This window comes from Barbus barbus (assembly GCF_936440315.1).
Source record: "Barbus barbus genome assembly, chromosome: 29".
NCBI classification, from domain to species: domain Eukaryota; kingdom Metazoa; phylum Chordata; class Actinopteri; order Cypriniformes; family Cyprinidae; genus Barbus; species Barbus barbus.
In genome coordinates this window covers 8,669,882-8,697,759 of record NC_136757.1, presented here as the reverse complement: position 1 = coordinate 8,697,759, position 27,878 = coordinate 8,669,882, and the positions used below count along the sequence as shown (strand labels likewise).

At 35.7% G+C, this 27,878-nt stretch overlaps 1 protein-coding gene across 9 annotated transcripts in view; it reads right to left on the bottom strand.

Moving 5' to 3' along the window:
- The window catches only part of LOC306849254 (vinexin-like), a 57,925-nt gene that overhangs the window by 8,262 nt on the left and 21,785 nt on the right, over positions 1 to 27,878 (bottom strand). For 2 of the 9 annotated variants that reach the window (XM_079384155.1, XM_079384154.1), the window contains exons 2-17: positions 21,445 to 21,508; positions 18,777 to 18,974; positions 17,746 to 17,818; positions 17,386 to 17,525; positions 16,399 to 16,462; positions 14,586 to 14,609; positions 14,269 to 14,362; positions 14,060 to 14,150; positions 10,165 to 10,239; positions 9,681 to 9,791; positions 7,446 to 7,501; positions 5,045 to 5,109; positions 1,324 to 1,376; positions 1,183 to 1,229; positions 221 to 335; positions 16 to 141 (exon numbers count right to left, since the gene is read on the bottom strand). In XM_079384155.1, the coding sequence (XP_079240281.1) occupies positions 16 to 141; positions 221 to 335; positions 1,183 to 1,229; positions 1,324 to 1,376; positions 5,045 to 5,109; positions 7,446 to 7,501; positions 9,681 to 9,791; positions 10,165 to 10,239; positions 14,060 to 14,150; positions 14,269 to 14,362; positions 14,586 to 14,609; positions 16,399 to 16,462; positions 17,386 to 17,525; positions 17,746 to 17,818; positions 18,777 to 18,974; positions 21,445 to 21,456 (1,344 nt within the window). In that variant the 5' untranslated portion in view covers positions 21,457 to 21,508. Of the gene's footprint in view, positions 1 to 15; positions 142 to 220; positions 336 to 1,182; positions 1,230 to 1,323; positions 1,377 to 5,044; positions 5,110 to 7,445; positions 7,502 to 9,680; positions 9,792 to 10,164; positions 10,240 to 14,059; positions 14,151 to 14,268; positions 14,363 to 14,585; positions 14,610 to 16,398; positions 16,463 to 17,385; positions 17,526 to 17,739; positions 17,819 to 18,776; positions 18,975 to 21,444; positions 21,509 to 27,878 lie in introns of all 9 variants that reach the window. The other 7 variants (XM_079384153.1, XM_079384152.1, XM_079384158.1 and 4 more) reach the window with 6 other exon arrangements.

The window sequence follows — 27,878 nt, the reverse complement described above, 5'->3', positions numbered from 1 at the left end:
CAGTGTATATGGTACCTTTTTGAAGGACAGTTCCACAGGCAGGTCGGCATTGAAGTTGAACAGGGCTACAGCCTCTCCGTACTCCAGCACCTGGATGGTGGGAGACTTTATTGGTGTGGGCTTCTCTGTTGGAGGAATAATCTGAAAAGAAACCATAGGAATGAGTGTAAATGAAAAGAAGATGATGTGAAGTGTTTCATTTGCATACAAATAAACATACCTCCACATAGCTGGTGGGAAAGATCCCCACTCTCCCATGATGCTCTCCTTCATACCAGTTGGCATCCACTTGCCGGTGTATGTACACTACATCACCTTTTTGTAAGGTCAGCTCCCTATAGATGGAGGTTTTAAAATAATAATAATAATATTTTTATTGCAGTGGCATAAATATGGAAGCCTGTTTTCACCACTGAATAAAAAATAAAACCAGGTAAGTGCAACTTTTATCTCATAATTCTGACTTTTTTTCTAGCAATTGCGAGATTATCTCAACTTTTTTTTCAGAATTGTGAGTTATAAAGTCAGAATTACGAGATATAAACTTGCAATTGTGAATAATAAAGTCAAACTTGTGAGATATAAACTCGCTATTCTGACTTTTTCTTGCAGTTTCAAGTCTATATTTTACAATTCTGAATTAGTTTTTTTTTCCTCGCAATTCTGACTTTTTTCCCCCCTCACAATTGCTAATTCACAACTCTCAATTCTGGCCTATTTTTCTCAGAATTGCGTGATATAAACTCGCAATTGCCAGTTATAAAGTCAGAATTGCAAGATAAAAACTTGCTATTCTGACTGTTTTCTTGCAGTTTCAAGTTTATATTTCACAATTCTGAATTTTCATATTTTAATATTTTACAGTTCTGACTTTTTTGCAATTGGGAGTTATATCTAAAGTCCAGTTCTGAGGGGGAATTTTTTTTTTCTTACAACTATAAGTTTATATCACAATTCTGATACTGAAACTCGCAATTCTGAGAAAAAAAAAGTCAGATTTGTGAGATAAGAAGTTGCAATTACCCTTTTTTATTTTTTATTCAGTGGAGGAAATGGGTTTCCATTCATTTGCAATGCTATTTGTATTGTATCAGACTTCCCCAAATCCTGCATATACTGATCCCAATTCTGCAAATAATTGTGAATAATGAAATCTGTGTTGTGCCTTTTGTTTCCACTTACTTTGGTGACTGTGCTTGAAAATTAAATTTGGCTCGCGCTGCTTTCATCTGTGTAAACAAACATGCTTTCTTTATAAACGTCTGTCAAATATTTACCTTCCATTCAAACCTCAGAGCAGAGAAAAATGATCAAATACTGTACCTTTCTCTCTTCTTTCCTAGGTGGGAAATCCATGTCTGATGACATTATGCGATCTGTAGAGGAAAGTGAAGACCAGAAATTAGATATCGGCCCATAATATATATAAATAGAAAAATTGTGTCTATTGTTAGTTTGCAAGTTATTGGGTGTTAAGCACTTTTACACCCTAGGGTGAAGGATGTGGTGATCATGTGAAGGACCTCTTGGTTATCTTGACTGCTGAAAATTAAAATAAGGCTTCTGTGCACACTTAGCTGTTAAAGCTTTTTTTGTAGCTGGATACTTTAAGGTTTTATGTTGTTACATAATCCACATATTTGAGAGGTTTTAATAAGGGATTTCATAGAGGGGTTTATAGCCAGTCTTTGATCAGTTGATGTTCTATGTCAGTTGATGTCATTTGTAATAAAACGACCTGAATCTTTTTAGATCTACATTCCACCGCAAGCGCACGTGAGCACAGCTTTACAGAAACTCGCTGATCAGATCACAGACACAGAACAACAACACCTGGACTCTGTTTTAATCATTCTCAGGGACTTTAATAAAGCAAATCTCTCCTGTGAACTGCCAAAATACAGACAGCATGTTACATGTCCCACCAGAGACAGTAATATACTGGATCACTGTTACACAACAATAAAGGACGCATATCACTCTGTCCCACGAGCAGCTTTAGGACTCTCTGATCACTGTTTGGTTCATCTTATTCCAACCTACAGGCAGAAACTTAAATCTGTTAAACCTGTATTAAGGACTGTAAAGAGATGGACTAATGAGACAGAGCGGGATTTACAAGCCTGTCTCGACCTTACTGATTGGATTGTTTTTGAAGCTGCTGATGATCTGGACGAGCTCACAGGAGACTGTAACATCATATATCAGTTTCTGTGAGATTATGTGCATTCCTACCAGGACTCATCTAACTTACAACAACGACAAACCGTAGTTCACTGCAAAACTCAGACAGCTCCGTCAGGCCAAAGAAGATGCTTACAGGAATGAGGACAGAGTCTTGTACACTGGATAAGGAGATCAGAGTGGCAAAGAGGAATTATTCCGATAAATTAATGATCCAATTCTCTTCCAGTGACACGGCTTCAGTGTGGAAGGGTCTGAAAGACATCACCAATTACAAGACGTCATCCCAGCACTGTGGAGAATCAACAACTGGCAGACGATCTGAATGAGTTCTATTGTAGGTTTGAAAAAACACCATTCACACCTCCTGCAACCCCCCTCTCCCCCACACCTGCACTGCAGATAAGAGAAGATGATGTGCGCCAGGTCTTCAAAAAGAACAAGAGAAGGAAGGCACCATGTCCAGACGGTGTGACACCAGCCTGTCTGAAATCCTGTGCTGACCAGCTGGCCCCCATCTTCACACAGATCTTCAACAGATCACTGGAGCTGTGTGAAGTCCCTTCATGCTTCAAACGCTCCACCATCATCCCCGTCCCAAAGAAACCCAAAATTACTGGACTTAATGACTACAGACCTGTGACTCTAACATCTGTGATCATGAAGTCATTTGAAAAACTGGTTTTGGCTTATCTGAAGTACATCACTGGACCCCCTGCAGTTTGCCTACACAGCAAACAGGTCTGTGGACGATGCAGTCAACATGGGACTGCATTACAGACTACAACACCTAGACAGACCCGGGACTTATGTGAGGATCCTGTTTGTGGACTTCAGCTCGGCCTTTAACACTATCATTCCAGACCTTCTCCTGCCCAAACTAACTCAGCTTTCCGTCCCCACCTCCGTCTGTCAGTGGATCAACAGCTTCCTGACAGACAGGCAGCAGCTAGTGAGGCTGGGGAAATACACATCCAGCACTCGAACCATCAGCACTGGAGCTCCTCAGGGCTGTGTTCTCTCCCCACAGCTCTTCTCCCTCTACACCAACGACTGCACATCTAAAGACCCCTCTGTCAAGCTCCTGAAGTTTGCAGACGACACCACACTGATTGGCCTCATTCAGGACAGTGATGAGTCTGCTTACAGACAGGAGGTTAAGGAGCTGGCTGTCTGGTGCAGTCTTAACAACATGGAGCTTAATACGCTCAAAACTGTGGAGATGACTGTGGACTTCAGCAGAAACCACCCTGCTCTCCCCCCACTCACCATCATTCAGGTTCCTGGGCAGCACAATTTCTCAGGACCTGAAGTGGGACATTCACATTGACTCTATTGTGAAAAAGGCCCAGCAGAGGTTGTACTTCCTTCGCCAGCTGAGGACGTTCAACCTACCACAGGACTTGCTGAAACAGTTCTACTCTGCCATCATTAAATTCATCCTCTGCACTTCAGTAACTGTCTGGTTCAGCTCAGCTACCAAATCTGACCTCAGAAAACTACGGAGGGTAGTCCGGACTGGTACAACCCTCCCCACTCTCCAAGAGCAGTACTTATCCAGAGTGAGCAAAAGAGATGGTAAAATCACTCTGGACCCCTCACACCCAGCACACTCCCTCTTTGAACTGTTGCGTCTGGTCGATGCTACAGAGCTCGGAGCAGCAGAACGACCAGACACAGAAACAGTTTCTTCCCTCAGGCAATCCATCTCATGAACACTTGCACTCTTAACAATAAACATGAAACACACAACACTATCATACTTTTTATTTTATTTTACACACATACTTATTACCTTTCAAATTTGCACCTAACATACCTGTACATACCGAATTGTCTATTTTGTATATTGTGTTTGTGCTATTTGGCACATTGTCCATTTTTGTATATTTGTACATTATTTTATTTTTATTATCTGTGTCCTGTCCTGTTGCTGTCATTCTGTCGTACTGTGGAGCTACTGCCACTAAATCAAATTCCTCGTATGTGCAAACATACCTGGCTTCTGAAACTGCTATTCATGGTCATTTGTTATTTTAGGCAATTCTTTTCATGAATATTTCAAAGCATGTTAAGTCACAACAGTTTGGAGTCAGTAAGATTTTTTTTAATAAATTAGTATTTTTATTCAGCAAGGATTTAATTGATCAAATGTAACAGTTAAGATATTTATAATGTTACAAAATATTTCTATTTCAAATAAATGCTTTCTTTATTAGCTTTCTATTCATCAAATAATCCTGAAAAAAATTATAATACATTTATTTGTGTATAAATTATTAAGCAGCAAATCAGCATATTAGAATGATTTCTGAAGGATCGTGTGACTCTGAAGACTGGAGTAATTCAGATTTGCATCACAGGAATAAATTCAATTTTTAAATATATTCACAGTTACTTTCATTTGCAATAATATTTCACAAGATTATACTATTTTTACTGTATATTTGATCAAATAAATGCAGCCTTTTTGAAAGAAACCACAAACTTTTGAATGCTAGTGTATATTGAGTGAATTTGGAGAATTAATCAAATTAATTCCTGTTGTATCTTTTTTTTTTTGGCTCAATACTGGCCTCCAACTCTGCACACGCTATTGTGTTTACATAGTCTCTCAATTAATCTCCAGGAAAAATAACTGGATCAATCTAATCTGTAATCAAGACCGCCATCCTGCTGCTTGTAACACACTTCCTGTCCTGCTGAACAGTGATTGACTTCATTTGTTTTTCTCATTTCACAGAAATGAGTTTACTTTGCATTAATTGGGGGGAATGAGAGGAGAGGAGAAGAGTGGCAAAAAGTACAAGGAAACAGGAAACACATGAGAGGAGGGGATAGGAAGGTGACTATATCTTACCATCAGCATGCATGAAGTTTGCTGTTGTGCCCTGCTTTACAGCAGAGCAGGGGATTATGGGATAGCTGGAAAAGAAAAACAAAATTATCATGTGACAAATCTAGCCCAAATACTGTAGATGCAGAACACTGAAGTAAAAAACAGCAATGGTAAAGTCCATATCTTATGATATGCTAACACAACGAAGATTGTACTAAAAAAACCCCAGTCTTTCTTTAAGTTTTGTGTACAGACGACAACGATCTCTAATTACACGGATTCACAGAAATAGCTAAAAACACTATTATTCAAGCCAGGCCAGTAGTTGGCGATATCACTTTGTGAAGAAACCCTACAAACCTGCACACACACTGTAGCTATAGACTGAACATATAATACGCATACACACGACATCAACATTTTCACAAATTCACGTTTTTGTAATTTACATGGAGACGATAAAAGTTTGTGTTTTCAGGCCCCCAAAATGCCATCGTCATGTAAATGAACAGCCAAAACACATAAAAATGTTACATTTTTAGTTGAAAACAGTCTTGTGTAAGAGACCCTTAAAATGATTCCTAAAAAAAGTTATTAGTTTCCAATAAGGAAAAATATAACAAACAAGATCTTATTCTTCTTCAAATAAGATCTTATCTTTTTCCTAAACATCAATGAGATTTAGTGAATGAATGAACAAATTCTTAGGTTTTTCTCCCAAAAAAAACTCCTATAAGCTCATGTGTCTCCTATAGTTTCAGAGGAGATCTTAACAATGTCTGTGCACAAATTTACCAAGACACCAAAATATGCAATTAGACTGAACATGAGCTCAAACATTTGTCCTTAATATCTTCCCAGACCATTCATTTTACAGCTCTACATTCAACTAATACACAATACTGTAAATAATTACAATGCTGATACACACATGAACAGAGCTCTCAGTCTCCTGAGCTTTGAAAAAAATAACCCTGGGTTACATGCGAGACTCAGGAAGAATTCCATAAAACACAACAGATGGTCTGTCTCAGCCAAGAGGATCGAAATGAGAATATTTATGAATATGTGTCAGACCTGAGAGATTTAACTAATGGTGGAGGATTTGGCTGCACTAAACATCTTTAAAACATCATACTGCACAAGATAATACTGTATACATAAATGATAAATAAAAGTTCTTTGTTTTAAGCCTAAACATCATAATTTTGCTTGAGTAAAAGTGCCTTACACTTATAAACAATATTTATACATATTATTGTAAAAACTGCAATGTATATCAAATATCACGCTAATAAAATGGCAGCATACCAATTCTTGAACCCAACAACCAGTTACTGTGTTAACAGGTTTTCAGCCTCAGGGTTATTAATCGTTCCAGAAAGAGGGAAGCTATAAAACTGTCCTCAATCTGTATCCTTTTTGTAGCAGCAGGGGCATTTATGGCATTTGGAGGGTGGGAAGTCAGTCAGCAGGGGGCTGAAGGGGGCAGAAAGCATTAACATGCCACAGAAAAACAGAGCGAGAACTCAAGAATGTGTCAGATCCAGTGAGATACGAGCCCCTGGCGAGCAAATACTGAAGCTAAAGGTGTCAGAATGGGCATGAACATCTGAAGTACAGGCCTGGAAGGACCAAACTTTGCCTTTTATAGCTCTGCTGTGTCAAAGCACATAAAGAGAGAGATAACTGCTTGAGGTGCAGCGATGCAGGCGTCGAATACAGTCTGAGAACTGAACCAATACTGTGCCTCTTTATTAACAAGATGAACAAGGTCAAGCATGTGAGTAAAGACCGAGACATCCTCAATTTGACCACACACACACACACACACACACACACACACTTAGACATTAACACACACGTTCTGACAAATACACAGACACATGTACAGGCACACAAAGAGCTCAGCATGGGGTCAGGTATGTGGGCCGCCGGCCAAAGAGTCAACAATTAACCAATCAGACGAGGAGACAGGCCGGGCACTGTCTTATGACCTTAAGACAGTGAAAACAACAGAGAATGTACTGCATGTGTCACATTTCATCATCATTAATTACACTGATCCATTATTAGATGTTATTTCTGCAAAACACTCACTTTGAAAACACCCACCTTCTTCATAAACAGGAACTTAATATTATAATATATAAATTGAGAACAAACACAGAGAGATTATGATGCTGGATAAATATATTATATTATAACATTAACTTCTATCCAAATGACATAAAAGCCATGCATAACTACATCACATATATCAAATTAATTAAATTAATTTGCTTTAGACTAAGTCTGACCCTAAAGTGCATTTAATTGAAAAACTGTTTTTTAAAAAGTATATTTACTAAGTTTTGTCATATTTGGCTCACTTCTAGGGAAACATTTGTTCTCAGAGTATAATTAAGTAAACTAGGCTTACCTGTTTTCTTGTCTGTTGTCTTCTGTTCTTATGGTTGCTGCGTTGGTTTTAGCTCCCTGTAAATAGAAACCACAATTTCATTCAGCTCTAACACACATGAACTTTCTCAAAGACACAGTTAAACAGGACAGGAGCATTTGGGAGCAGCTCGAAGACAATCTCAAGAGGCGGTGACCATTCCTGCACTGAGCGCTGCACGCCTCCCCTGGGTCCTACACTCCATTGATTTTGCTCGCATTGTAAATATCAATCAGATGGAACCAGTGATGTAATCAGCTAAGATTTCCACAGTTTATAATTCACAAGCACAGGGAGAGCCATAAAACCTTAAACAATTAAAGATACAGTATTCATTTAGCCAACAGCTCATTTTAGATTAAAGGAATAATTAGATTTTAAATGAATAGCAATATAAATTTGTGAATATGAATAGAGTCTGTTTTCCACATAAAATATGCGGGGTCTTTCATTAATTTTGGAGCTGTGACTAATTTAGTGTCCTTTCATTTATATTTTATTGAATAGAGCAGCAAGAACTTCTTTTGTTTTCAAAGGAAAAATAAAAATGAAAGCTTGAAATAAGATTTGAAAATTTGAAATAAAAATTAAAGTTTGAAATAATGTTTTTTTTAAAGAAGTCTCATATGCTCACCATGGTTGCATTTATTTGATTAAAGTAAAAACATAAATATTGTTATATATTATTAAACATTAAAATATAAAAATTATTATTACAATACATAGAACATATATATTATTTAAATTATTAAAATAACAATTTTCTATTTGAATATATTTTTAAATGTATGATCATTTATTCCCGTGATAGCAAAACTGAGATTTGAAATTAATACTGAGCTGAGAAAGAAATGAATATTTTTATAGTGGCAGTAAACGCATAATATTCCAAAATATTTATATTTCAAATAATTGCTGTTCTTTTAACTTTTAATTAATCAAAGAATGAAATAAATAAATACATAAATTTAAATTGATTAAAGAAATGTTTTAATTATATTAAGAAATGTTTCTTGAGTCAAATCAGCATATTAGAATGATTTCTGATGGATCATGTGACACTGAGGACTGGAGTAATGATGCTGAAAATTCAGCTTTGCATCACAGGAATAAATTACATTTTAAAATAAATTAAAAGAGAAAACTTTTATTTTAAATTGTAATATTTTTTCATAATATTGCTGTTTTTACTGTATTTTAGATCAAATGATATATATTATATGGTATTGGAATTTTCCTTGGTTTTTGGAAAGAAATGAAGGGCAACTGATAATTTTTTGGTGAACTGTCTCTTTAAGAAGCACAAAAAGTGAGACATGGCAAGAAAAGGATCAAATAAACAGAGCTGGGATATAAAGAGCAGACACTGCACAGGTTGGCGTGACTCAAACGAAAGCTCAGCAGTGGGCGGCTGCAGACTTTGGCTGTTCGGCATGACAGGAAGTGACAGAGAGGATCAGCATGCACAGCTGTCAGATCAGAGCCAACATCCAGCAACCTGAAAGCACACTGACAGGAAGATAACAGCGGTGGCCAGAAACGCAGAAAAACTCTTTGACTTTTTTTGGCACAACAAGTGAGAGCTTAAGACTAATACCTTATCTAAGGGTGTGGGAATTTAAAAGAAATCAGAGAGGTCATAATGGATGACTAAAGTCTAGCTAGAAGTCCAAAAGATTTAAAAGCCATTTAGAGCGACTGATACAATACGCCAAATACAACTTCACAAAACTCTGTCTTATCTAACTGCCGTGTCTCTGTTTTTTTTTTTTAACCCTCACTCTCTAAAACTTTGAAGAAGGTATTTGTTTAGTATTTGCTGGGCGAAATTCAGAACTGAAGTATTGTGATTGTCTGTTTGAAATAAACAGGCCACAAATCACAATAAATTGAACTGGAATTCAAATTGGAATGACAGGAAGACTTGCAAATATATATTAAATATATATATACTAAATATATTAAATTGGCAGGTTATTTTAAATGTAATTAACAGCATAGTAGTTTTTAAAGCATTTTAATTCAACTAAATGCAGCTTTGGTGAACATAAGACTTTCAAAAACTTTGACTTTTTTCCCCAAACTTTTGAATGGTAGTGTATGTATATCATTATATGAACTGAACTTTATACAGATGTGCAGTAGGACATCATAGACAATTAAAGTCTGGTTTCAGGGAGGTGTGATAGTGTGATGTGTAGATGGGAGGGTCAGTACCTCACCCCTGCCTCGCCGCTGCTGTTGCTTCTGTGACAGTTTCCTCTCCAGACCGCGAATGTCTAAGTCCAGCTCCGCCTCAAACCGGTTCAACTCTGACACCAGCGTCGCCTGAATAACAGCATGACAGCCAGGTGATGACACATTGGAAATTATGTGTTGGTGTGGTTTCACGTGTCCAAATGCAATCTGGGACTTCATGCAATTTCATGTAAATGAAACTTTGACAGTGTGAAGATCACAAAACATTTGGAAATTCCAAAAACACAGCATAATAAATGACGATAGAGAGCGTGTCCAGTATTAGCAGAAAAGAAGAGCGCCTTCATTTATTCAGATTATGCTGATTACATAGGTATATTGAAACAGGCTATTGCAATTATATAAAAAAGAAAAATCCAGAATTCTAAATAAAGAAAAAGATATTGTGAGAAAGTGAGATGTGCAGATGGATGTCTGATGCAGAAGTATGTCAGACACTCACCTCTATGGATGGAGATTGGGATTGAGGTTTCACTGGGCTGTAATATGAAGGCAGCTGTGACTCAGACCTCAGAGACTGAAATACAACAATAGTACAATATCATTCAGAATCATGTATCAGCAGTCAAGGGAATATTTATCGTTCTCATTTAGTTCAACTTGATGTACTAAAATAAACTAAAACTGAAATAAAAATGAACAAAAACTATCCAGACATTAAAGACATTAAATCCCATTCAAATCTGAATGACCTGGAGCAGTTTGCAAAAGAAGAGTGGTCCAAAATTCCAGTAGAGAGGTGTAAGAAACTCATCCATGTTTACAGGAAGCGATTGATTTCAGTTATTTGTTCCAAAGGGGGTGCTACCAAATATTAAGTTAAGGGTGCCAATAATTTTGTCCAGTGCATTTTTTGGAGTTCTGCGTGGAATTGTATCAGATTTGCCTTTCCACTGTTTTTTTGTGTTGTTCCAGTGCAAACAAAAAAAAAATAAACATGTGAGTACCAAAACATTTGCAACTGCCACAATTTTCTGAGAGAAGAGTTGCATTTTCTGACAGAATTGCAAGGGTGCCGATATTTTTGGCCATGACTGTATGTAGATGAATTTCTCCTCGCTAAACTGTTTCACAAGCGTGTTCTCTCATCACCACTGCCGCTACGTCTGTCTGAACCAAAAAAATAAAAGCAAACTATCTGTACCATATTGAATTGCATAGCATCATATTTTTTTCTATTGCATCGTATTGGATTAAATCACACTGTGTTGAATCGAATTGATCGCACAGCATCGTAATAGGGGTGAATTGTATCGCATCGCATTGGTAGCTGCTTCATACATGTATCTTTAATGTATCGTAACGTTGGCTGTGCATCAAGATTACATATCGCATCAGCCTCCGTTATGCAGATGCACATGCCTAATACACTGATAACTATCCTATACCAAAAATATGTTTATTAAAATAACCTGATTTACTGGTTTACATGCAAATCAATAATCTGGCCATGCATGTATTAAACTGTGTTTGTAAAACTGTAAACTGTTAAAAACCATGTTATATCCTGGTGGTAACATGAAAACATACAGTAAGCATCCATGTATTCTCATTAAAGAATTCTAGTTATTATGTGGGTTGTGATATTAAATAAAGCATTAAAAAGCCCAGAATATTTCAAAATGTCTAGCACAGACTCATTCTCCTCTAATATTTGAGGTTTCTAATACTGTAACATTTAAGCTCCATGAAATGCGAACACATTTTTTGTAATTTCTTGGGCTGACACAAAGTCAGAATTTAGGATTTATTTCCTCCTCGCCTGCCGCTGTGGCTGGATGCGCTTAAAGCTTTCCCATCACACATGCACACTTCAAAAAGCCGATATATCTCAGGTTAAGGTGTTTACATGCTGGGCAAAATCAGGGTAATGGGCAGAAATCTAGATGTGTCGATCAGTTTATGCATAAGATGATTATGACCATAGGCAAATAAAGGAAAACATTTTAATGTGTTTACATGACCACACTCATTGTCATCTTATTAAGTATAATCAGTTTATGACCGTGCATGTAAACGCACTTAGTGATATTAAAATAACACTTTATCTTTAAGACCTACAAGTACAAGATATGAACTGAACACCATTTCATAACCAACTTAGGAACCTATGTAACTATAAACCTGATGTGTTTCACCTCATTTAATTGTTAGGTAAAGAGCAGACTTCAACAATTTGCTATTTTACAAGCGCTCCAGACAGGTAGGATCATGTGAAAAGCTCCTCACTCTCACATATCCTGGCGGCTAATAATCTTATTGAAGCCAAGTCAGACATCCAGAACCGTTAACCAACTAAGACAAGGTAAGTGATGCCGTCTTTCAAATATGTTAACAAAATAAGGCTGTCTTTAGTGAATGAAATGGAGATGACTGCTGTCACATTAAGGGAAAACAGCATGAAAGTAGAAACAGCTATTGACAACTCTACAAACTACGGTGCTGTTAAATCACACAAGCGGCTAACAGGTTTAATACGTATCACAAGACAGCTCCACAACTAGAGATGAAACAATAGATTATTTTATTCTCTTTTTCACACTGAGCCAAACATAAAGTCAGTCATAAACAATCAGGGGTCCTGACAAACATCTTAATCTGAGAATTGTCTAAGAATTTATGTTAAATAATAATTAAGCTGATTCATAATTACTGATGATATAAGTGAATATTAACCTTTGCAGAAAGCATCAACTTCCAGCACAACAGTACATGGACATACAGATGGCATGTCTTATCATAACCATGTCTCTGTATTATGAGATTATATGAGCGGTATTATTAACATTTCTAATAAAACTGAACACCTTTTTGGCAGGATCTGTTGTCACACAGCTTTTGCTTCTTGACACTCACAATAAGCGGATTTCAGCGATAAAGTTTTCTGGGAAACAAGCCCAAAAATGTTAGTTTCTTACTAAAGCTATGACTTGAGTCGTATGGACTGGCACTGGGGGACTGGTTTCTGTGTATTGTATGTTTTGTAGGGAAAAAGTTGCCAAAAAGTATCAAGATGGCATGTTTTTGAAGTTCTAAAACTTTTTTATTTTTTATTTTGCCAGTTGGCCAAAGCATTATTGTGTCTGTTGAAAGCCTTTTTGTAACGGTGTGTTGGCATTCCACCAGTCCACTCTCCCTTTAAAGCTTTGAGACTAAAACACCTCATTCTTAAAAGGATATCTGATCTTAATCGGGTGCAGATCACACATAACCACCTACACAGCATCAAGAGCGTTCTGAAACGTTCCCACACTTTTTCATGGCCAGTTATTCACTGCAGTCTGAATATTAATTTCAACTGTATATATTTGAAAAGAACCCAACGCTTAAAATGTATTGTAGTTTTAAAGCTCTGACTTTTAGACAGACGGATGGAAGAACATTTCAGAATTTGAGAAGAGCGTCAAGTCGAGCCAGTTTCTCACATTCTCCACAAAATCAAGTGATGATGACTATAACTGCTACGCATACACAAGCTTTTCTCATCACAATCTCATTAATTAACATACAAATGTGCACAAACCCAAATATGCACCTTAATATGTAATATGTACCTTAAAGGTGCTACTATGTCCCTTTGTAGGGGTAAATAAGTTACAGGGATGTCCCTTTAAAGGCACTGCTCCAATGACAAGTTGCTTTACCCCTGAAGGTACAACATTTATTCTGAAAGTGAAAATGTATTTATGTATTTTTACTTAATCACACCCCACTGTGCCTAGTGATATATTATCCTCACAAGGGTTATATTTTGCACATTTGAATGGGTTCATTATTTACATTTTATTATGTTTATGCATTGTAAGGAATCTACTGAAATATCAGTATTAACACTGTGTTTTATAGTTATTTGTGCCCGATGAAATTATTAAAGCATTATATTTTATGTATTTAGATAAAGACATTTATTCTTTTATAAGCTCTCACTGATATGCCTTTATATGCTTTAATGCGCAACTACTTTTCCCAGCATCTTCTCATCACTCAATCGTTCATTTTAAAAAATGCAGAAGTTTGATTTCAAAAATCCAATTAAAGCACCTTGCATGAACCCTGACCTAAGTAGAAGCATATGTGACTAACTAACCAACCCACTTACAAAGTGCCAATAGACAGCAACAAAAAGGCTTCAACAGACACAATAATGCTTTAGACAACTGGCAATCTAAAGAAAGGTGTTTTAGTACTGTAATAACGTGCCATCTGAATGCCTTTCGGCTCAGCTTTATATTACAATACACAAACCCCACCAGTCTTTTAGCGACAATATTTCTAGTTAAACTGCATGGAGAGGTCTTCAAAAACTCAGGTGATGGTTAATGACAGCTGTCTCTTACCCGACTACGATCCTCTTCTGCTCCCTTTCCAGGCTCAAAGTCAAAAATACTCTTTGGTTCTGGGTGCTTCCCTGTGTCGCACAGATCAGCCCTGTAACACACACACACACACACAGGCCACTTTACTACGCAATCATTGTTGGTTCTTGCAGAAACAGATCCCAACCTGCCCAGTGTCTGTGTAACTCCTGTGTCTCTCTCTCTCTCACCAGTCGGGCAGGGCTGCATGAGGGGTGAGGGTGAAGGGGTCTGAGCGCCCGTCCTGTTGGCCACAATCTGGAGGAGGAGATGATGACAGCTTTCCTATTGCCATTGAAAAATAGCTTATAGATACTTCACACTATCATTCAAAATGAGAATAATTTCTTTATATAAATGCATCAAATACAACACTTTAACAATTTCAAGTAAGTGTAAAACATACAGTTATTGCAGTACAATTCAGGCTTCTGTATGACTGAGAATTACAGAATATAGGATCCAGAAATAAGTATAACGATTTCATATTAACTATTAAGCTACTCACTTTCTCTCCAGTCAAGCTCATGCTCTGCAGGAGTAAAAACATACAAGATAAATTAGAAGAAATGACCCTAATATAGCTACATTAGCTTTACTAACTAATTAGGGATACATGATATATTGCTACCATATCAATTATGGCAAATATAAGATGTTTAGAATGTTTGAATCATTTATTTTTAATTTATTTACACAAAATAGTATAGAACTGTATACACTACCATTAAAACTTTTATTTTAAGGTGTCTTTGTTACAGTGTAATTATACAATTAAATATTCAATCATATTAATTAACATTCACTAACTATACATTTAGGTTTGTTAGCTGCTTGTAATTCTGTTAAACTGTTCTTACTATAATAAGTGCATGTACTGAATAACAAGGAAACTGTAAAATGTTATAAAATACAGTTTTTTAGCTGTCTGTTCATCGAAGAATCCTGAATAAAAATGCATCACAGTTTCCACAAAAATATTAAGCCACACTTAACTTATTTAGCAACTGTATTCAAAACTGATAATAATAATAAATGTTTCTGAAGGATCACGTGACACTGAAGACTGGAGTAACGATGTTGAAAATTCAGCTTTTCACATTACAGGAATAAATTACATTTTAAAATATATTCAAATAGAAAACATTTTTTTTGAAATTGTAACAATATTACTGTTTTTACCGTATTAAATAAATTCAGCCTTGGTGAGCAGAACAGACTTCTCTCAAAATATAAAAAAAATCTTATCAACCCCAAACATTTGATGAGTAGAGTATAATATATAATATAGAATTTCAACATCATCTGTATCAGTTATTGGCCATAACAAAACAAAAAAAGGCAAATCAATAAAAAACAACATGCTAGAATTGTATTAAAACATCCCTATAATTAATAAACTACAAAAGTATATAAAAATATACATAAAAATACAAATATATATTTACCTGATGTTTGGCTGCATCTTTATAGTTATTATCTAAAATCACACCAATATCTAGTTGCTGATGTGGTTTATGAGCTTTAAGCTTATAAGCTGGTTAACACAGAGCAATCCTGAACTGGGAGAATGACTGTGTAATAATTGTACTGTAAGTCTCTTTGGATAAAAATGTCATTTAAATGAACCACTTACTATACTATTTAAAGACCAGATACCATGTAAGATTATCACATGACAGCCAGCTATTAACTTCTTTCTTTCTATAAGCTCAGTAAATCTGAGTTAAACCAGGTGTCTATGAAAACACACTGATCAAGTTGCTCGTAATTACTCAATTACATCAGCTGCTTTTCTAGTTATTAAACTGCAAACTTCTGTACATTAATCAAGCGCAGGACTCGGACCAAATATCCTAGAGGGATTTTTTTTGAAGTTTTGTAACAGCAGTTAGTGGTAAAGCACTGAACACCTTATAGCAGGAGTTGAACAGCAAACTTACACACTTCTGCTGCTGTTGTCTAAACCAGCTAAAACCAGTATCACTGTTTACAATAAAAGTTTGTGCTTTTTATTTTAATGAGTTTGAAATCTCTATCTTCTAACTCAGAAGCTTCACTGATTATGGAAAGGCACAGTGTGATATCTTGAATCCCATCATGCTCAGCAAAGCCTATCTGGTTCCACTTTCAAAGGGACAATTGTGCACTTTCTCATTGAGCTCCTCATGTGCTGAAAGGTTAAACAATGTTCAAGAAATGAGGTCTAAAATTTCTAAGCCAGAGTTTGGCTTTATTCTTTCTGGATCAGTGCAGAATGTGACAGAAATAATGAAGAATTTCCTCATTGTTTCAGAGAGAGATATGTGGAGAGCACATACCCTCTGGTTTCCTGTGGATTTGTCTAAACATGCTCCTATACCAGTCCTTGGGCTTGTTTACGCTCTGGAGAAAGGGTTGGGAAAGAGAAAAATGCATTGTTTAAAATAAAAACAAAACATGCTGGCATAAACTACTAAATATTTTTACTCAATATTTTTGTCTTGTTTACAAGTAAAATATCTAAACAGAATAAAAAATTATTATTAATAATTTAATAAAATTCTTTAATATTATTATATCTTGAGCATATCTTGAAGTTTTTCATACCACACTGGCAAACGTTTTTTCTCGTTTTTAGCATGAATAAAATTCAGCAAGATTTATGTTTAAAACAAGACAAATAATTTGTTAATGGGGTAAGAAAAATAAACTTAATAAACAAAATCTTTCTTCTCAAATACATAAGTCTTGAGGCATTCTCATATTTTATCAATATTTTGAGAAATTAGGTTTCATATTTGTATTTAATGTTATATTTTTTGCTATTTTATTTAAAGTTTTAGTAATTTGTTGTCATTTTTATTAGTGTTTTTAAAAATATATATATGTTTATATAGTATTTATTAAGTTTTAGTTATTTTTAGTTATATTTAAACTTGCTAAAATAGCTTATATAAATAAATAAATAAATAATATATACAGTATCTACAGTGTATGTTTGTGTGTGTGTGTGTGTGTGTGTGTGTGTGTGTGTGCGTATATATACATGTATATATATATATATATATATATATATATATATATATATATATATTCTTTTTTTGTTAATGTTTATTTTATTTCAAATAATGATTTTTTTTTTTTTATGGTTGTATTTTTTAGTGTTTTATTTGACTATAATACTCTGCCGATAACCAGCACACTGTATTCATGGCTATTTTATGGATAAGAGAAACAATAGCCATGGATTTCATTGTTATTTCTAACTGTCTGAAGGTGTGACACAGGAATGCATTCTGGGACTGCAGTGGTTGAGAGAGACTCACAGATCGGGATGCGATAGGCATGCCTGTCTCATCTACAGGACCTATTCCAGAGAACTTGATTAAGCGCTCCTCGCGGATGCCAGACGTCCCGGGCAACGTGGCAGACCCTCCAGTCCATATCCCACCATTGGATAATCCAACTGAAAGACAGAGAGATGACAATTTAACACATCAAATTGCATGAAATATTAATATAATATATGAACATAATATTTGCAATTCTTATTTCAAAAGTTCAAATGTCCTCCAATTCAAGCAGAGAAACCCATGGTTACTATTGGTTACATATACTTATAATCACAGATAAAATACACATAGGAATTCTTATGATAATTTAGTCAAGTAATATCTTACCATTACCATTTGTCTGAGTCGGCCCATAGTAGGATCCGAAACTCTGTGTTGGAAATCCACCTCCATTGACCTCTGCGACCTGATGGAAACATTATTGCACCGTCAGAGATACAGTATATGACAATCATATTCTAATAGTGAATTAAAGAGTATAAGGTAAATAGGAAACGTTAGTTATTCTGTATATAACACATATATAACATCAGTTATACTGTGTAAAAACTGTCCCAAAAACATGCCACTTGGAGTGATATTTGTTATCTAATGCGTATATAATAAGTGTTGAAATACTTAGCTTGGGCACACTATATATAATAATTAATAATAATTACAAATTGAAATGAAAATAAAGCATATTTCGAGTTGCTGTAAACAGGATTAGCATACTATATTCTTTTTAAATATCGCCACAAGAGGGCAGAACAATCTAAATTAAGAGTCTGCACACATTCAGTCCAAGTCAGCTTGTAATCATGTTAAAGCAGTGTTATTCATTCATAATTTTTATTATTATTATAAATGAATAACAAATATAAATAAATTATTTTTCAGTTTTAGTTATATTAATTTTACTACTTCAGCTTATTTTATTTCAGTTAGTTCACAAAATAACTTCTATTTTCATTTAAGTTTAAGTTTTTTATCTAAAATTTATTTTATTTCAACTTCATTTCAACAACACTGTATCACTGCGCTACTCAAAGCATAATGTGAAAAGATTAGTGTTGAGTTGAACCGAACTGAATAGATTTTAAACTAAATTTTTACATACTAAATTATGAGTAGCAGCATGTAGCATTTTTATTATTATTATTTATATTTTAATTATTATTTACGTTTAAATTTAGTGACCTAGAAAGCTGCAGAATCTGACATTTTTCTGAAATATTGTCTTATCGGTTTACTGTATGTCCAGGTTTAGATTCAATTTTGAATCCTAGATTTTCAGTGTGGTTTTAGACCTTTGGACCCCAGTGCATATGAATATTAAAGTTCTCAACGTCTGCAGCAGTAATGTGTTACGGCTGTGCTCTTGCCTTGTGCTGTGGAGGCGCAGGGGCTGCACTGATGTGGAACGGACTTGAGGGAGGTGTAGGAAGACCAGGAGAGATTACGACTACTTCCTGGGTCATATCCGGAGCCATGAAGTGCTGTCTGGATCCACTGCCAGGAAGAGCCTCATCCGAGAAAACGATCCGCGAGCCATTGAGATGGTCATGAACCTCCGCTCTTCTCTGAGAGAAAAACAGAGGTTTTATTTCATTACCTAGAGTCACTGTTTCCATCCATTTTCCATACTGCTTTATACTCCACAGGGTCGCGGGGGGCTGGAAACTATCCCAGCGTTTTGGGGCACAGCCAGGTGGGAGACACCCTAAACAACAGGGCTCACACACAGACACACACACATGCATGCACTCATGCACACCTACTGTAGGGGCAATATATAGTGTCCAAGTCACCTATGCCAAATGTCTTTTGATTATGGGGGAAAGCCACACAGACATGAGGAGAACACGCAAACTCCACTGGCTCAGCAGGGACTCCAAACAGACCTTCTTGCTGTGAGGTGACAGTGCTACCCACTGAGCTGAATCACAGTTTCCAAAGACATTCAGTTCTCAAGAACAGGAAGTGAAGGTTTAGATAGTTAGCTTTATCAGTTAGCCCCACTTGTTTTATACTGTAACTACAAAAAATAACTACTAGAAAAAGAAGTGCATTTAATTGTACTGAATGTGCACTTCTAGTGTAGATTATTTAAAAATAATAATAATAATATTAATAATATTAATGAAATAAAATTACATATAAGGATATTTAATTATAATTATTATTTAATTACATATAAGGATCCTACTTGTGTCAAAAAAGCACTGTAAAGTTAAACTAATTACAATTATATAATACATTCATTTAATTGTAAATAATGCACTTGCCGTGTCAGAAAACATTACATTTATTCTTTTAAAGAATAATATTTCTATAGTAAGTACTTTTTTTTAAGTATGCTAAAGTATACCTCTTTTTCACAAGAGTAGTGATGCACTGAAATTTCAGAATCCAACAATATTTGGCCAAAACAGCAATCAATCAATCAATCAATCAATAAATCAGTGTAGTGAACGGCTGAAATTATTTAGCAAAATAGTTTCATTAGTGCTTCTCTGTACGTAATTCATGCACACAATGTGGATAAGCTACAAACATTTTTAAAAATTTTGCTATGTGCTTTTGTCATTTTTATTTATCATAAATAAATAAATACATTTAAATAAAATTGTATTTATAGTTTTAATATTTCAGTTTTAGTTATATGTGACCCTGGTCTTAAGTCGCTGGGGTATATTTGTAGCAATAACCAAAAATACATTGTATGGGTCCAAATTATCACTTTTTTTATGCCAAAAATCATTAGGATATTAAGTAAAGATCATGTTCCATGAAGATATTTTATAAATTTCCTACCATAAATATATTAAAACATAATTTTTGATTAGTAATATGCATTGCTAAGAACTTCATTTGGACAACTTTAAAGGCATTTGTCTCAGTATTTAGATTTTTTGGACCCTCAGATTCCAAAAATGAAATAGTTGTATCTCGGCCAAATATTGTCCAATCCTTACAAACCAAGCTTGCTTATTCAGCTTTCAGGTGATGTATAAATCTAAATTTCGAAAAATTGACACTTATGACTGGTTTTGTGGTCCAGGGTCACATATTAATTTTAGTACTTCAACTTATTTTGTTTATACAACATTTCTATTTTCACTTAAGTCATTCATTTAATTTCATCTGATTTATATATTTTATTTCAGTAAATCAAAAAAAAAAATTTTTTGATTTCAGCTTTTGGCTAGATGAAAACTTTAATTATGGTAAACCTTACAATTGATAACCATTTAAAAGTATTATTATATTATGTTTTATATTTTTGTGACCATTTTTTGTAAGGGTTTTGGGAAGCAACTATAGCAATGATAAATCTGCTCTCTTGTCAGCTCCATTTGTTATTCATTCAAAGTATCAAAACAAACTGTACATCTTCGTCCATTTTAGATTAGTTGTTCCAGCTTCTTACAGAGAAGCACTCTTTGTGGCTTAGTTTGAGGGGCTCATTACAGGGCCCTGTTTTACTGAGCTCCCTCATTCAAACTCCCTAAGGTGTGACTCTCAGCCTACAGGGTCATGAAGAGTTCACCGCTGATAACAGGTTAAGTTAGCATTACTGGCTTAGTTTTGCATTGTGAAACGTCTTCCTGACCTCCTTTCCTCTTCCTCTTGATTCGAACCCCACCATCCCTCACTCTCTGCTCTCTCTGTGACCTGAATAATGCTCCCTCTCTCCATGTGAAGTCTAGGGGTCATGGGAAGATCCCCGTGTTCTCACAGATAGTGAAACTGTATCTTGTTAAATCATGGAGATGCTTTGTGAGCTGGGGGAACAAGGACAGGGCCTTTTTCATGGAAATCCAAGTCTAGTCCATAAATAGCTCTCTCTTTCTCTCCTCCTGTCATTGTGTAAGGGGCTGTTTATAACGTTTCTTTCTTTCTCTGGTTCAAGGGCGTCTTTCGAGGTGATGCTGAACGGCCCAGGAGCTGCCAAGGATCATAAGTGCAAGTGCAAAGTACCTCACGTTAACGGTTTAGCAGATGGAGAAACACAGAGAGTAAGCTTTGAACCTCAACAGATGCTCTTACCTGAGACTGCATGTCATCTGCAGCTGATCCTAGTCAGTAATCACTCAGATCTCAGACGCACTGCCTGAAAGAAACAACATTCAAAAGACTGTTATTTCCTGACTATGCAGAATTTATGTAGACACTTTAAATCATAAATATTCAATACAAAATCATGAGGACTTTTGAAATGTTACTTTGTTTATTTCTATTTTATTCAAATCAGTGACTGACAAACAGTATTCAATTACTGGTGTAACCCTTAAACTAGTCTGTTAACACCGCTCACTACTACCACTCTTGCCAACTACTTTCAATGGAAAGCACTAAATCCTGCTCAGAAAGTCACTAGATGACATCATGTGATAATTAGCATATTGATTACTTCACTGAGTCATATTTGCATTCTGTCTAGTGTCAGCCCTTTGAACAGTATATCTGTTTGCTTCTCTTCTACTCTCTATGTTCACACTGTATTGCAGATAAATTCCTAATAAAGCTCTTGTCATGTACATATTTAATATATTTTGTATATTAAAATATTAGCATTTTTTTCAGAACAAATATGAAGTAGTGACTGAAACATGGCAAATTGCTAAATTTAGTGACAATATCATTAAGAAATACTAATTGATGAAAAACTGATATTAAGCTAATTTGCTATGAATATATGAATATATCCTGCATGTATGTATATATATACACACAAACACACTGCCATTCAAAAGTTTGGGATCAGTAAGATTTTAGTTTTTAATCTCTTATGCTCATCAAGACTATATTTATTTGATCAAAAATACAGAAAAAAACTGTAATATTGTGAAATATTATTGCAATTTCTAATATTGGTTTCCTATTTTAATATACTTTTAAATATAATTTATTCCTGTGATGCAAGGCTGAATTTTCAGCATCATTACTCCAGTCTTCAGTGTCACATGATCCTTCAGAAATCATACTAATATGCTGATTTATTATCAGCGTTGAAATCGTTGTGCTGCTTGGTATTTTTTTGGAACCTGTGATACTTTTTTCTTTGATTCTTTGATGAATAAAAAGGTACAAAGAACAGCATTTATTGCTCATCATACACATGGATGATATGGATATTCTTGGATTCATTCCCAACAATTCTTTGCATGTTTTGCTCTGTCATTGCCATGGCTATGTCTTGGACAAAAGCAAGGTATGGTCACAGTGGCTGTTACAACATACCACCATTTAACCTCAATCTGCGGTGTGGGCTTCAATTATGATTGCTTCAACACTTTTTTTTGACAAACATTAAATGTGAAAGACCAGAAAGTGCAACTACAACTACAACTGGACTGCTTTGTTGCTATGGCATTGAAAAACTAAACAATGACGACTGGTCAAACTTTCCAACAAGCCATAAGTGTGTGAAAACCAGCACAGATGACCAATCATATCTGCTGTAAACATCCTGAACATCCTGTAAACATAACTGAACCAAAAAAAAAATTAAACAAGGAAAACTGTTTCAAACATAAGAACATTATCCTATGAGCTCTACAACAAATGATGTATAAAAACCACAAAAAAACTCAGTCATCATGGCAACTGGGGAACTGTCCAACATAAAATGCTTCATATGACTTTAGCTTTCCATTTGACAATGTTTCCCGCTCTGAGAGTATAACCATGAAGCAAGCACTCCTAGAGTGTTTTCCATGTGAGATGATTAACTATGAACCAGAGACCATAATGATTGCCATCAGTTTCCTGAACGCTGTATCCACTGCTATGAACACTGGGCTTTTCACACAGGGGATGATATGTTGGGTTATTCTCTTCTCTCATTCTCTTGGCCCCGATGACTCACCAATCTTGAATGAGTTCCATTGCATAACAGAAAACGACAATTGAGTGTGTGTTTATGCATGTGTGCTTCACAATCATCTCTCAGTATGTGAGGGTCCCGCAGTGGGGAGGTGTTTATTTGTATGAGTGGCGCTGCTTAGTAACTTATGTGACCCTGGACCACAAAACCAGTCTTAAGTCGCTGGGGTATATTTGTAGCAATAGACAAAAATACATTGCATGGGTCAAAATTAAAAAAAAATCTTTTATGCCAAAAATCATTAGGATATAAAGTAAAGATCATGTTCCATGAAGATATTAATATAAAAACTAATTTTTTTATTAGTAATATGCATTGCTAAGAACTTCATTTGGACAACTTTAAAGACAATTTTCTCAACATTTAGATTTTTTTGCACCCTCTGATTCCAGATTTTCAAATTGTTGTATCTCGGGCCAAATATTGTCTGATCCTGACAAACCATACATCAATGGAAAGCTTATTTATTCAGCTTTCAGATGTATGCATTGACAAATTGACACTTAAGACTGGTTTTGTGGTCCAGGGTCACATATATGGATTTGTACTGTATCAATTAATGAGCGTGAACTCTAGGACAGAAGTGAAATATGACTAAACATTAAAAAAATTGTTCTCTCAAAAATTACATTTCTGCCAGTAATTCACCCTCATGTCATTTCAACCAACAGACATGGTTGACATGGTCATAACGGGACATGGTGAATGAAAAAATATAGGACCAGAGAACAAAATTATATTGCACTGCTTTTGCATTTGCTCATAAAAGTTTAACATTCCTCCAAGAAACTTTGTGTTTGCTCACAAAACTTTTGCATTCCCATCCAAAACCCTGCATTGACTTGCAGTTTTTAGCAAAAATATTGCATTCCGCAATTGTTCCGCAAGTGATCTCAAGGTTAGGGGATTTTTTTGTTTTTAGGAGAATGCAAAAGTTTTGCAAGTGAACACAAAATTTCTTGAGGGAACACAAAAGTTTCATGAACAAACAAAGTTTCTCAGGGGAATGCAAACGTTTTGCAAGCGAACACAAAGGTTCTCTGTAAAAAAGCAAAAGTTTCGTAAGTGAACACAGTTTCTTGGGAACACAAAAGTTTTGAAAGTGAAGTTTTTTAGGGAAACACAAAAGTTTTGTATGTTGTAAACGCAAAGTTTCTACAGGGAACACAAAAATTTTGCAAGAGAATGAAAAGTTTCTCGGTGGAACATAAAGGTTTTGCAAATAAACAACATTTCCCTGCGGAAGTCAAAAGTTTTGCAAGCCAACAAATGTTTTGAAAGTGAATGCAAGCAAACGCAAAGTTCCTTTGGGGTACACAAACATTTTGCAAGCGACCACAATATTTCTTTTGGGGAACACAAAAGTTCTGCAAGTGAGTGCAAAGTTTCTCCAGGAAATGTAAAAGTTTTGCAAGTGAACAAAATTTCTCAGGGGAATGCAAAAGTTTTGCAAACGAATGCAAAGTTTCTCTGGGAAATTCAAAGGTTTTGTGAGTGAACATGAAGTTTCTTGGGGGAACACAAACTTTTGAAAGCAAACAAAGTTTTTTTAAGGGGAACGCAAACATTTTGAAAAGGACAAAGTTTCTATGGGGAATGCAAAAGTTTCATAAGTGAACACAAAGTTTCTTGAGGGAAAACAAAAGTTAACCAAAAATCTTGGGGGGGGAAACACAAAAGTTTTAAAGCAAACACAGTTTCTCGGGGGAACGCAAAAGTTTAGCAAGCCAACGTAAAAGGTCTGCAAGTAAATGCAAAGTTTCTGGGGGAATGCAAATATTTTTCAAGTGAACATGGATTTTCTCTGAGAAACACAAAGGTTTTGCAAGTGAATATAGCTTATGTTTCTACAAGAATTGTGTCTGTTCCTCACAAAAGCTATTACATGACTTAGATTAGCACGAGTCAAAAGTACTACTTTTCTAAAGCTGGTGCTTTTTTGTCATTGGAGTTTGGTTGAATCCATCCACATTCATTGTATGTGAAATAACTGCCAGGGCATCCTCCTAAAAAACATCTTTTGTGTTACATGGTAAAAGGAAAGTGGGTTTGGCACGTTAGGGTGTGTACAAAACATTACAAAAACATTTCAAAATCCACATAATTTAGCATAAAAATAAAATAGTTTTCCATAGCAAACCCCAAATATCCTGTCCGTTTCTCTTTCATGACGTCATGTGACACACGCAAGGATCACAGCTGTATTTGACATGTCAGTGTTACAAACAAATCATTCATGTCCATTCTCTTCAGCAGTCATTTGAATTCAGTTAGTAAAAGGGTAACGATTTCAGTGCATTGAATTAAACACTAAGGCCATTCATTCATTTCACAATACAGAAAAGGATGCCTTTTGCCTCTTTTTGAATTTATAATTATGAAATCCCTTTGTTGCAAACTGACATGCTTTGTGAAGTCATATATCAAGAGTTACTTAGTCAAAATAAAAGACCCATAATACTCAATAGCCAGTTCGGAAATGGTACAACTGAGAGTGAAGGAATGTTGATTTATTGTACTGTCTGTCTCCACATGTACTGTATGGAGGAGACAAAGAGAGCCGTGTGTATGTGGGTGTGTGTGTAATTATACATCTGTATGAACCTGTCAGTGGACTAAATCCTGTACCACTCAAAATCAGGGATGGGTCATGGTAGGCAATAGTAAGTTTGACTAGTTTTCGATTTTTCTTTTCGTTTTACATTTTTAGCATACATTTTAAGGACTTTGTTAATTTTTTACTTTAACATTCAGACAGTTTGCACTCTACAACTCTCTTGGTGCAGCCATGTACATACTGTATCTGTCACGGTGCACACAACGGGGAGGAACGAGGAACACGAGACGAGGAGTAAACTCAAAATAACAGTCGCGAGGCGAGGCGAGGCAATTTCTAGTCTTTAGTGTCACATAATCTTTCAGAAATCATTCTAATTTGCTGATTTGCTGCTAAAGAAACATTTCTTATTATTATCATTGTTAAAAACCATGATACTTTTTTTTTCACTGATAAATAGAAAGTTCAAAAGAACAGCATTTATTTGAAATTAATATCTCTCTAACATTATAAATGTCTTTACTGTCACTTTTGATCAATTTAATTCATTTTTGCTGGATAAAAAGTATTGCATTCTTAAATAAATAAATAAACTGATCCCAAATTTTTGAATGGTAGTGCATATCTAAATTATTTTTAGACTATTGGTGCTCCCCGGCAGGGAAGGTTTTCCCTGGTTGAGAAGCACTGGTATAGTTGTTTTTGGACACAAGAACGTGTCTAATGTAAGTCCCCCCTAAGAATACCATTTTATACAGGGCATATATATATTATACCAATTAGCTGACTAGTTTTTCAGTCAACTCACTGACTACTCAATTTGAGACCACTGTCTTAAAAGGTGGCATTCTGAAACAACAAATCTCTAAATCAAAACATTTATGCCTTGACGTGCGACTGAAGAGATTATAGACTGGACTGCAATGCTGTTGGCTCCTTAGACCATTATTATCTAAATGAGCACTGTGTGAGAGAGAAAGAGAGAACACAGCACCCGACAACATTCTCTCAGGAGTTGGGAGAGGACTCCTGAAACACAACCTAATACGGTCACGTCTCCCTCAGACATCCGTTGGTGAAATATGCTCAGATTCTTCCTCAGAATATATTGAGCATTACTGCTGTTTGTTTTGAGCGCTCCAAGCAATTTTTGCAGATTACAAAACTCAAACAAGCATCTGCAATGCATAAATGTTGCATTCTTCTGACAGCAGGCTAGCAGACCCGATTTGTCCATTGTTTTCATCTGGGACATAAAGTACTGTGCTGGATGGTGTATACATCCTAAAATTACATTTGAAGTCATATAGGTCTATATCTACTAAATCACAGTCTTCAGTGTCACATGATCCTTCAGAAATCAGTCTAATATGCTGATTTGCTGCTCAAGAAACAGTTCTAACAATGAATATTTGTATACAACACAATTCTGAAATGTATTTGCTTGAAGAGCCAGTATGAAGTGATAAAGGGGGAGGTATTGGGATGATGTGGACGAGTGGGATGAGGAATGTCCCTGTGGAGGACTCTGTAAACTTGGCAATGACATCAGACACGCGTCCCACAACTCTGAGGTCACTGGCACAAGAGGGGGCGCCTGGCCTGTCCTGCAATATCTGGGAACGTCTTTGAGCTCCATATAGCGCCATGCGAACCCACGACCTTCGGGTTACAAGTCCAACTCTCTATCCATTAGGCCACGACTGCCTTCTGAAAGGACAGTCATCCTAGTACCACATAAACACCACTGCATCCTGACTTCCAAGGAAAAATATACATCAGCCAATCAGAATGGAGCTTTTGATTTTTGAAAGCCTGTACTGAACAATACGCTTTGAACAGTCTTTGAATGTCTATTTAAAGGTGCAGTAGGAGATCTTGGAAAATGCTAACTTTAGCTTGATAGCACTGAACGCGAACATCCCACCTTCCCTGCAAATCGCCGGGCAAAGCCACGCCTCCTGAACGCACGAATGCGAACAGATCAGACGATCGGAGACAACATTACAACACTAGGTGCGTTTACATGGAGCATTG